Source organism: Cheilinus undulatus, linkage group 16 (genome assembly GCF_018320785.1).
Source record: "Cheilinus undulatus linkage group 16, ASM1832078v1, whole genome shotgun sequence".
NCBI lineage: Eukaryota > Metazoa > Chordata > Actinopteri > Labriformes > Labridae > Cheilinus > Cheilinus undulatus.
In genome coordinates this window covers 21381876-21394009 of record NC_054880.1, presented here as the reverse complement: position 1 = coordinate 21394009, position 12134 = coordinate 21381876, and the positions used below count along the sequence as shown (strand labels likewise).

Sequence of the window (12134 nt, the reverse complement as noted above, 5' to 3'; positions counted from 1 at the left end):
CATTAAACTTGTTCCTGATGGCCTCATTTGTTACAAAAGCTCATAAATGGTATTATTTTTTGTGTAACCAGTAGAAACTTCTCACAGCAGCTTTAACACATTAAACTGAGAACAACTGTCTGCAAGACTGGGTTGAAAAAAATACAGTTTCTTTCCCTCCACTTTATTTAATTTATTTTTAAATACATTTTATTGAACTTTCAGGATTAGGAAGTAACATTTCTACCGACAAAGCCAAAGACAACTGAAAATGTGCCATTTTTTTTCTACCTCTAGTTACTTCACCTTTGTAGGTGGGGATGTTGTGCAGCCTGTTGTTCACTAGAGGGCAGTGATTCCTCCTCTTTGTTAGTCCTATTGTCTCACTTCTGTGGGAACAAGACCACAACCATTGAAAAAGTAGCATTTTATTGGTAGCATATGGGGCTGTTGGTGTTGTTTTTCAAATAAAGACACAAGCCAGACTTTTATTCCAGATATGTCAAGGTTTCATTTTCTTTTTCAAAGAGGTGCATTTGTACAGATGTCAAATACATACACCAACAGGGTTTCTCCATTGCTATAGAGGATAGGGGTGGTGAGACACAGGGACTTTGTGAGTACATTATAGTACAAACAAGTTGGCTGGGATCTGCTGCTGCTGCCCCCTACAGGCCAGACTGTCTGTGCTGAAGTCCGCTTCTCTGCCACCAGGCCAAAAAAAAAAAGTCTCAGTTCAGTACTCGGTGTCACAGAGAAACATCTAGACAGACTGGTTGTTAGCCTCAGGGCTGAGTGTTCAGAGGGTAGGGGGGCGTTGAGGGGATAAAATGAGCCACAATTGACAGATAAGCTCCACCCCATCCGTGGCAGTGGGCAGGGGTGACGAGACGTATCCCCTGCTGAAGTGTTTGTTGCTTTGCACAGAGAGGCAGAACAAAGTACACTGAAGAGTAATCCAAGCCGTCTCCAGCATAATACACAGAGTATCATTATAATAAGTCATAGTTAATAGTCATTTGTTAATCATATCAAATTATATGTAATAAATTTACATATCTTATAACCCATATGAAACAGCCCACCATGTAAATTGATTGGGGTGAAACTACACTGTTATGTGGGCCTCTACAAGTTTTTTTTCTTTCTGCCTGAGTTGGTTATCCAGCGCTATGGACATCGACGACGTCATACAAAATAAAGAAAAAAAAAGAATGGAAAAAAAAGGAATCCTGATCGAATTCTGTTCACTTTTAAAACACGACAAAGTGCCAAAAAAAACATCATTTTTTTTTTTTGCAAAAAATGAAAGTACAAACATCAAAGAGCACACATGCCATTTTCTGATCAAAAAGTCAAAGCTCACACACCAACATTCATTTTTATTTGTAAAATTGTGCAAGAAGCCAATTTAGAAAAAAAAAGACATTAGCAGTGTTCCTCCGGTGAGGAAGCTTGTCATAAAAACTCAACAATGACACATTCTCTACATGGTTTTTAAGTCCCCTGACATTATATTGAGTGCTACAAGGAGACCAAAAACACAGAAAAAGCTCCTGCACCAAAGACAATGAAAATAAAAAGCTGAAGTTTGTTATGCACCGTTTTCACACCGCACATTTGCACCGAGCTATGCTGAACTCCTCATGGACACAAATCAAAATGTGAACAATCAAAACCTAGTATTAAACAACACAGCCCGGTTGGTGTAGGGTGGAAAAGGCTCCAAACAAACCCAAACATGACAAAAGAAGGGATTCATTCCATGAGAAAAGGTTTCCTAGTAGAAAAGAACCAAGGAACCACCTAACACCTCGGCCCGTTGGACCCAAGAACGCGCCGGGCGCCAAGCGAGATGAAGCACAGACAGAAAAACACAAGGTTACGGCAAGGTGATGTGCAAAAACTTAAACCATCTCTCTTTTTCATCCCTATTCACACCGTTTAATTTTTTCATTCTCATTCTCTCTGTCTGTTTTGAATGAATGTTACCCCTAGGGAAGGTTTCGGTCTGAGACAGAGGGGTTAGACCGAGCCTGTCCTAGGATTAGAAAGTGCTGAAACATTATCAAGTCTTTTACATCTACTTACATGTGCATCTCTGTTGGTTGGTTGTTTTTTTTTTTTTTACTTTTTTTACTTTTTTTTCTTTTTTTAACAAAAAGTGGTCCCCACTAGCAATGAGGTTTCTTTTTTTCTGTGGGTCTCACCATGAACCGTCGAGGGTCAGGCTCATGATCTCACAGACGTTTAGAGGACGAAACAACCCGTACACACGCAGGCCACGCACGCAAACATGCACACCAAGGAGACACAACACACTCTCTCAAAGTGACGAAGGCTGCAAGGACTAAGGGGGAAAAGTCACGCAATCGCTCCGTTGGTTTTCATTTCCTTTTTGCAAGCTTCCTGACTCTTGTTTTAAAGATGCCACACACACTTCACCACACGGAAAACACACAAGCCTTTAAAAGGGAGGAGACACTGGAGTAGGACTATGCTACATACACTTGGCACAGCAAAAGACAGGGGAAACAAAATGTAAGTATTGCACATTGTGATACGTCTCAAAGTGGGAGAATCTTATAAAACGGTAACTAGACCAAAACCCTTGAAAATGTGTCATTTCCTCCTCTGCATTACCAACATGTCTACATTTCTGATTGCTTTTTTCAGTCTACTATCAAAGCATGCATTTCAACTTAAACCACCTGTTAAAAGCCCCATTCACACCTGCACAAAACTCCAGAAAATTTCCTGAATTTACCAGGGTGAGACACATGTGTGAATGCAAACAGCTTAATTTTCCACCCTGAAATTTACCTGTTAGCCCCTTTGTATTGCCCAACCCCCAGCCCTACACCGACTAACAGGCAGGAAAGTCAGGAATTTTTCTGAGTAAGTTGCATGTGTGAAAAAAGCTCAAGCTAGTAATTAAAATAAGACCGAATATAAAAAGTTTTGTAAATTTCTGAGGGAACAGGAAGTCCAGACCAGGACGCACTGAAAGGTAGCTCACGGTTGTTGAGGGTTAATCGATTGCTTGGCCTCAGGAGGAGTTGCTAGCGAGGCTGGCTGGCTATGATTGGGTACCTGAATTATCATTAACGAGGTCACTACGGGAGTCGTGGCAATGAGGCAGACTTGAGTGAAGTCAAAATGTCTGCTGGTTACTTCAGCTGCATGTCAAAAAAAAGTTCATCACTCCTCTCATCAGCTGGAACCGTGGAGGTTTTGGGGGTTATTTTAAGTTACTGCATATACAAGACACTTCCCTGAAAAACTAGGCAACTAATGTTGCAACTGCAATCTCTTGAGATTTTAATGTACTAATGTACTAAGTTATTTTTTTATGTATTTCATGGTAAGGGGGCTGGTGCTAGCTGATGCTAATTCTGTTCGCTAAGTATTTTTAGGAATATGGCATGATTGTATTTTTTTCGGAGGGAAGAAAAGAGGTGTTGTTTTGTTTGTAAATCTAGAGAGTGAATAATATTTGAAGAAATGGTTATTGCAGAAAAAACTGAGCGGAAAAACTGCATCCACCTTTACACAATGCAAGTGCCTGAAATGTTCTCACTATTGCTTTCTAAAGAAACCAAAGCAACTACAGAATGACTTGGCTTTGGCTGATACATTTTTGTGTCTGACCTGACAATGAAAGTTTCATGTTCTGAGTGGCTGACAGCTTCAATTATTCTGCTTTTAAAAAGGGTTTTGGGGAAAAAAAGGACATACAGATCACACAGTTACGAAACACACAACCGCACACATGTGCACAAATTTGAAGTCCACACACTGCTGTTTGTACAGCTAATGATGATAGGAAAGAAGAAGAAATGAAAATGTACTCCTGCGATGAAGTTGATCTGAGAAACCCTGTTTTATTATAAAAAATAAAGCATTTTTAAATCTTACATTAACTCGCCACTGCCATCCATCTGCCTGTTACTCCACCACCTATCCATCTATTCTTCATCCATCAGACCACACATCCATCCTGCCATCACCCAGCCACCTGAAACAACACTGCCCAACACAGCTAATATTATCAGTGGGATGAAAATAAGACTCATCCGCTTCTTAGAAGCAACTGAAAACCCTGCCAGCTAATAAATTATCTCTGCCATACACCAATAACTAAAGACAGATTCAGAGGAGAGATCTCAACAGATATGCCTGCAGAAAGCCACCATCTCTGCCAATTTTTCAACACTATATCTCTAGCAAACTGCCAATGCAAAGCAAATGACTGAGCATGATTTTAACAGACTGTTACATGCAGCGTAGGTGAAACATTTCATTGTTAAATAGCAACTTACAATCAGAACGCACATAAACGCAGCCAAGAACACTCATGTCATAAATGTTACCATTTTTTGCAAAATGGTTAAAATTTTTTCTTGACGGGGAAGGCTCTGCTCAAAAGATGCTCCCTGGGACAGCCAAGCAGCATGCTTTGACTTTCAAGGGAGCACAGAACATGCAACAAAATTTTCAGCTAAAACGGAGTATTCGTGAGAGGGAAGTCCTATTCAAATTGACCGCCCTCTGAAAAACAAAAATCACTTAGTTTGCAGTCAACTAATTGTGGCTTGGCGCACAACTTCTGCTGCTTCTGCAGCCACTCAAGGCCTTTTCTTTTTCACAATGCATTAGTTTTATTTCTCATCCAAAGAAGTTGCTACCAGGTTTTAAACTATGATGGAGAGAAGTTCAGACTGTTTCTCTGCAGTAAAATCTTAAAAGCATAAGATCATGCATTGTCACATTGCAACTTAATAAGCTAATAAAAGAATAGCCTGTGAAGATGTTAAAAGTGAAAGATCTTTGCTATGCTAACCCTAATACCAGGACAGCCAAGCAGGCATATCTGCTGAGGCATCTGCAAGAAAATAATCCTGGAAAATATAGTTTTAACTTGCTGAAAGCCCAGGCCGTGTTCAAAACTGAATCTTGGTCCTTACACCTTGGTTTCAACGGCAGGAAAATAACGCATCAAAACTGATTTATGTTCCACTAATATCAGGAAATTCAGTAAACAGGCACATGTTAAAATACTTGTTTTATCCATGGTTATGGTAGTAAAAACAGTCAGGCAGTCTGACCTCATCTGTGTTGCTGTAGAAAAATCTCTTCTACAGTCTGACGAGTGCCTGTGTAGACAAAATAACCCCGCTCTCCTCCAGTGTGTAAGGGCTTGTTTCAGGACAGGGCCGTCAAAAATGACGTCTCCACCTTTCTCTTACTCCTCCTGATGTGCAAATTGCAAGATTCTCTTAAGTACAACTCCAAGTAGAAACACTGGACATTTAGCACTGTCTAAACATTATATGAGTATCTCCTTTTCCTATACATAGTATACATAGACTCATACACTAACACACACATACGCTGGGCTGTTAGCATTTATCCATCAGTCAACTAGTGTCAACAGTTACAGTACACATTTAACCACATTGAGTTTCAGGGATTGTTTGTACTGTTTGTCTTTGTGTTAGCATGCGTGTGTAAGAACAGACACAGATCAGCGTCACGCACACTCTGGCACACTCACGCAAACATTACAAATATATGACACCCTTCAAAATTCTGTGGCATGAGCCTCTAAACCAGTGCTCTCAGTCTAAGTCAAACATCACTGGGATTATTTCAAAGCCTTTTCCTTGTTTAAACCCAAACTTTCCAAACACATTTCAACATTAGCATGAATAGCTAGCTGTACAGCCACACGTCCTAAAACACAGCTTAATCTTTTCCTGCAAATCACAATTTTCCCTCTAACCAACTACTTTCACCTTTCTGGATTAAAAAAAAGTTTGTACAGCTTGCTAGTTTTTATAGCTGAACTAGTGCCGCTAGCTAGCTGTACAAGCACAAATGTTATAAACAATTAATTCCTTTTCCTTTTAAATTGTTTTGTCTCCCCGCATTATCAACTTTTCTCTACCAAGGTGAAAATGCTTGTACAGCTGGCTAGTTTAACAGATAATTTGCATTTGTAAAGCTAGCTAGCTGTACAAGCACACGTTTAAAAAGCTAATTCCTCAAACTTTTATAGCATTTTTCCTCTCACTTCAACTTCCCTCTGCCAGGGTAAATGCTCTTGTACAGTGGGCTTGTTTGCACAGCTAACTTGCAAAAGTAAAGCTAGCTAAGCTGTACAAGCACAAATACTATCAACAAATAATTTCTTTTCCTTTTATAGTGTTTTTCCTCCCCTAATTATCAACTTTTCTCTACCAAGGTGAAAGTGCGTGTCGATAGCAAGCTGTACGAGCACAAACCCTTAAAAAATTTTCCTTTTACTTTTATCGTGCTTTTTTCTCTCATTACAACTTCTTTCTACCAAGGTAAAAGTGTTTGTACAGTGAGCTAGTTTGCACTGCAAACTTGCAATAGTAAAGCTAGCAGGCTGTGCAAGCGCTTTTGAGAAAAAAAAAATCTTTTCCTTCTGCAGCATTTTTTTTTCTGCTAACTATAATCTTTTCTTTTGGGGCGGCTCTGCTTGTAAAGTTTGCTAGTTTCACATCCAACTTTCACTATTAAATCTAGCTAAGCACAAATATGTGAGTAAAGTTAGTTTCTTTGACTTTTATAGTATTTTTCCCCTCACAACAACTTACTTCTAAGCAAAAGTGCTTGTACACCGGACTAGTTTGTGAAACTAACTTGCACTAAAGCTAGCTAGTTGTACAAGCGCAAATGCTAAAAACAAATTCCTTTTACTTGTATAGCATTTTTTCCTCCAAGCTGGCAGTACAAGCACATATGCTTAAAAAGTTTATTCTTCTGCTTTTGGCATTTTTCCTCTTACCATCAACTGTTCTACCACGATCAATGTGCTTGTACATTTAGCTAGCTGTAGCCTATAAGCTGAAATGCAAAAACAGTTGACTCTTTTTCCTTTTATCCCCATTTTTTCCTCTAACCATCTACTTTTACCTACCAAAATCATCTCTTTCTTTGTAATCCCATGGCACATCCATTCTCACAACCCCCTTCACTTCTCTAAAAGTTCACCCTCCAAAGTGCTGTTGCTACTTTCTACCCTTGTCCAAATAATAATAAAAACTATAAACATACAGTACTGCGTAAATAAAGAGACAACTTATTTCTCTGCTGTATGGTGAGTGACCGGTTTCTTTTAAGTGCTTTGAAACATCTTGACCCTCGCAGAACTGACACAAAATCTCTTCGGTTCCTCTCATGCAGCCTTTTTTGAATCTCGCTAAAAAGTATAAAGCAATCTGAAAAGGATTGTATGGATTCTTCCTTTCAAATTAAAGTTAGCCAACCCATTGTGTTTGCACTTGTATGTGTTATAGTTAGGTTAGGGTATCTCACATTTTATACATTAACATTGACTCACATATAGGTTCATTCTTAACTAAATGACCCCTGATTTAATTTTTTCCCGACAATCATCAAAAAACAACTATCTGGTGAGATAGAAGATGAAGGATAAAGAAAAAATGAACCGCAAAAATGAAACTGTGATCAAGCTGAACAGAGTAAGTGTTGTTCCCTCTCTATGTGCAGCACACAGGCAACACTTGATGACATCACTGCCAAGGGCTGACCATCTGTTGACACTATAATCAACAGTTGACTTGTTTACTGCAATTGTTTTTTTTTTTTTTGTCAAGGCCCAAATCTGATTTAGAAAATTAACATTTTCATGATTTGCCCACAAATCTTTCATGCTCAGGCTAAGCTGATATCACATCAATCCTGTGAGAAAAGAAGTTGTGAGAAAGTGTTTTTGTCTGGACAGGGCTGAAAGCTAACTGTGCATTAATGAAATTAGCATTTTAATGCTCCTGTGAGGAATTGTTGGTTAGTGTCAATTTGGGTATCCCTGATGGACAAAGTGGTAAGGCTGCATATTTCTTATTTTCAAAACAAAAATCGTCCCTTGCTTTATTTCAATTGTAACCGTTCAAGGTCAATGTCTGAGGCTGCTTATGAGGCATGCTTTTAATAAATGTGTCCCCTTCAGGAGCACTTGAAGGCAAAAAATAACAAATTCTGTTGATTATGATCTAGTTTGCTTCTTTGGGTCATAATGAGATATCAATACGATTAGTATGTTTCATACCCTACTTATAACTCCTCACAGTAGCTTTAAAGAATGAGTAGCCAGCCAAGAAGAGCCATCAAGCATTGCTCATGTGTGCAACACAGCCAACACTATACATTTAACACAAATCTCTCGTCTCCTGAAAACCTCCAAATCGGCACTAGTTGCTTGTGTCGTATTAAACCCATCTATAAAAAAGTGTGTTATAAACTACATGGACTTAATGTAAGGTGACACCATGTAGGGTAGATTTACCTCTACAGTACAGTATTCAAGATAGAAAAATAAAAACAAAAAACTTAAAACCAAGACAACTGAGACAGTAAAGTGGGCATTCATTTTTTGTAGAATCCTTTTATGTTTTATTTCCAAGTTCCAATGGTTTTTAAGTCCTGCTGGCCTTCACTTTCCAATATTTGACCTTCCCTCAATACTGACTTTCACCTCTTGAGAGATAAAGGAAGGTTTGGGAAGGGTCAAAGGAGGCTCTTCCTCTGATTTTTCTACTTTTCGACCCTCTGGGGCGGACCATCTCCGCTTCCTGCCTCCTGATGGTTTACTGGAGCCTGCTTCGGAATTAAGATCCCCGTTTTCCACATTTGTGCCCCTGCCTCTTCCATTACCACTTCCACCTTTCCCCTGCTGGCCGATGCCATTCTCCCTCTCGCTGTGCCTGGAGCCTCCTCCACTGCAGCTTTGGGGAGTGTCCGATCCAGCTCGGTGGGGTTTGAGGTGCCCGTGGCTGGGGGCTGGGACAGAGGCAGGGGGAGGCAGCTCCAGGGGCTGAGTCTTCTTCAAAGATCCGTTCTTCAGGTTCTTGAGCGTGAGTGAAATACAAACATCGCCCACAGAGAGCTTGGTGCAGGGCAGCTCCAGAAGCTGGGTGGTCCTGTCAGGGCAGCATGAAGACCAGCCTTGGCCGAAGACGAAGAAGGGGTACTCCACTAAGACCTCTACACTCACCTGGAGGAGAAGAGAATGGAGAAAGGACACATCAACACAAAGTTCAGCAACAAGGAAGCATAGATATGCAATTTGACCTACTTAATCAGCACTAATTGGCTGTAGTTGGAACCAATTTGACTGAAAATGTTAACGAGTCAGTAAAGGGGTATACCTGGGCAAGTCCCTGATGACTGTATATAAAGATGTACAACATGTTTATACATCTTCCTGTTGTATAAAAGTGAAGCCGAAATACCTCCACAATAGGTACTGTTATCTTTCACCTCTGGAGCCTGTGTAGTACAGATTAACATCCTGCACATCCCCTAAACAAACCACAGATTTAAGCTACCAGTGTAACAGCACTGATCCCTCAGATCAGTAAAGGCCGCAGCAGAAAAGATTTTTACGATATTTCAGTTTGATTAATACAAGGAATAATAGAAAGTTGACTGAGTCTTGTGTAAATGTTTGCTATTTTCCCTGCTATTTCTCGTGTACACTGCTAATACTGTGCAAACAGTATTAGCTTAGGCTGGATTTGTTAACAGAGCTATCAATTAAGGTAGTTATCCATTTCATAGCATCAAATAACTTACTGAAACCAAACCTCTCAAATGAGTGACTTCCTTAAAGTAAAAGGAGGAAATTCTCAACAAAAGTAAAAAGAACTCTTTTGCACATTGGGTGGATGCTCATTTATGAAAAAAATCCTCCACAGCACAATTTGGGAAGCTTCCTAAGTACCATTATTTTCTGCTTTTGAAAGTTTTGCTGTGATGCAATTGTGCTTACCACTGGATAACTGTTCCACTTATAATCTGATTTGAATACTTCTTAACTTTTTAAACATTACTTTGAGGGCTTTCTTGTCAGTCAGTGTGCAAGTTGCAGACATGAAAAGGGCAAGGGCTGTATGTCATGTGACAGAGCTGGAATCAAATTAAGGTTGTTAAAGTAACAATGTGCAACTTTTCCACCTCATAATAGTACACATAAAAAAAACAACCTATAGAATCTACTAAAAAATGTAGGTAACAATTTGCAATGATAGCCTCAGGAAAAGAAAAAGTGATTATGCATGCACTTCTTGCAGTATATATCCAATATTTTGGGGTAAAATGTACCGTTTTTTGTTGCAATAGTTAAAAACAGGTAATACAGATTAAGTTTTCTCACTATAAAAAGCTATCATGCTAACTTATTTTCCTTGAGAATATCTTTAATTGTTTTATTGGACATTATTTACTTCCCACAAAAATCTTGTTTTTATAGTGTAGTTTCAAAGTTGATGTATCCATACATCTTCAACAATTTCCACAGAGCACCTCTGTTATCTGCTTTCAGCACTATGTAACTTTGGCAGTGAGCTTCAGATCTCTTGCAAGAAGTGCTTTACAGCACTAGTTCCCACAACAGCCTTCAGCAAAAAAGAAGCCAGTTGACCAGTTTTAGCACTGTTTGATACAATGTCTGAGGCTAAGAGACTGAAGATGGTAGTAACAGATAAAGATAAGAACAGGAGCAAGAAACTGGACCAGGCTTTCAAACAATGGTACTAGCCAGTGTTTGCCAACAGTAGGACGATTGTGGATCAGTAAGTAGTCAGTCATCTTGCAACTGGAGAATCAGGGGTTCAGCCCCTAGCTCCTACAATTACATGTTGATGTGTCCTTGGATAACAATCCTGACCCTAAGTTGCTCCAAATGCTTAGTCAGTTATGAGTGAATATGTATAAACAGAACTAATTAATGCTGTCAACCACTCTATATAGCAGCCTTTGCAATCGGTGTGTAAATGTGGTGTGAATGGGTAAGTGTGACCTGCAGTGTAATCACTGTACAAGCTTAATTCCATTTACCATGTTATGTATGTTGTTTATAAGATGGAGCCATAACAGCACTATGTGTGCTTTTGAATAGTGCAGTTGTAGTCAGAGATCTCCAGTGGGGGCAATAATCTACCAGACTGACTTCCTACATATCTAGACTTGAAAGTCACTGGCCTTAATTTCTATGCTTCTATTGGTGCATGGGGGCTTTTATAATCCCTTTCTTTGCATTTGTGTCCTTCACAGAATAAAGCAATTTCTCATCCCAAATACACAAAACTGTTCAAATCTTGGCAGAAAATTGTGTTTTTCGCAGAATATAAGGGACATCATCGCATATTTACAGCATACATAGACATTTCTCAGTGTATGTTGGTCTCACAAAAAAGACGGAGAGATGCCTGCTTGTCTGAGATCACACAAAAGTTGGTTTTGTCTAAATTTAGCTGAATGAAAGAAGTTTTGGGACATGTGTTTTTCTAAAATCAGCCAGATGGTTATGTAACAACTCTGACTGGTGTGTTAGAAACAGGGCTAGATATTGTTGGCTTAGCAGAAGTAAACGATCACAAATTCTGTTATAGTATAAAAGAAGAAAGTGCTGTAAATCTGTATGAATCCTGGATTAAGCCCCATATTTAGAGCACTGATTCTGATCTGCACTTTCATTTGTATGTATGGCAAGATGGTGAGATGACAGAATGAAGCATCGGACCCCTTGAGAAATTATGGGCAGAAAGCAAGGGAGAAAATAAACCTCAGGAGGAAGAATATGAACTGAATATACATGAGGAGTTTTATAGAGAGAATAAAAAGGTAGGATCGGAGGAAGCTACAGTGATGAGGATGAAAAGATGAGTTTACAAAGGAGGAAGGCTGAACAAGAGGAGAAGTGAGGAAAAAGTGAAGGAGAGAAAAAGAACAGTGTCAAGAACGATACGAGTGTAAGACGTATCACACTCTCAATGCAAACGTCAGGCAGTATTTTCCCTCCAGTATTATATAATTTCTGACTTCTCAGTGAGTCCTCCGAGTGTGGACTCAAAGCAGCAACCACAAGAGCGAATGATGGAGTACAAGAGAGAGAAAGAGATAAGTCTTTGAAAGATTGTCAGCTTTTGTGGGGTACAGTATCAAAGAGCAGCCGGGGGTGGGAGAGATGGCTGGAGATGCGCTGCGTGGGTGGACGAGTCACAGCTTGGACAGATGAAATAGATTAACCGGCTTTAACGAACACCCTCAAAGACAGTGTGAAGGGTGAGTCTGTGAGAATGTGAGTGCGTGCAAGAATGTTT

At 39.6% G+C, this 12134-nt stretch overlaps 1 protein-coding gene across 2 annotated transcripts in view; it reads right to left on the bottom strand.

Moving 5' to 3' along the window:
- Window positions 1-2094: 2094 nt before the first annotated feature.
- Window positions 2095-12134, bottom strand: part of atxn1a (ataxin 1a) — a 170720-nt gene continuing 160680 nt past the window's right edge. For both annotated transcript variants that reach the window (XM_041807971.1, XM_041807969.1), the window contains exon 5: window positions 2095-9025. In XM_041807971.1, the coding sequence (XP_041663905.1) occupies window positions 8465-9025 (561 nt within the window). In that variant the 3' untranslated portion in view covers window positions 2095-8464. The remainder of the gene's footprint in view (window positions 9026-12134) is intronic.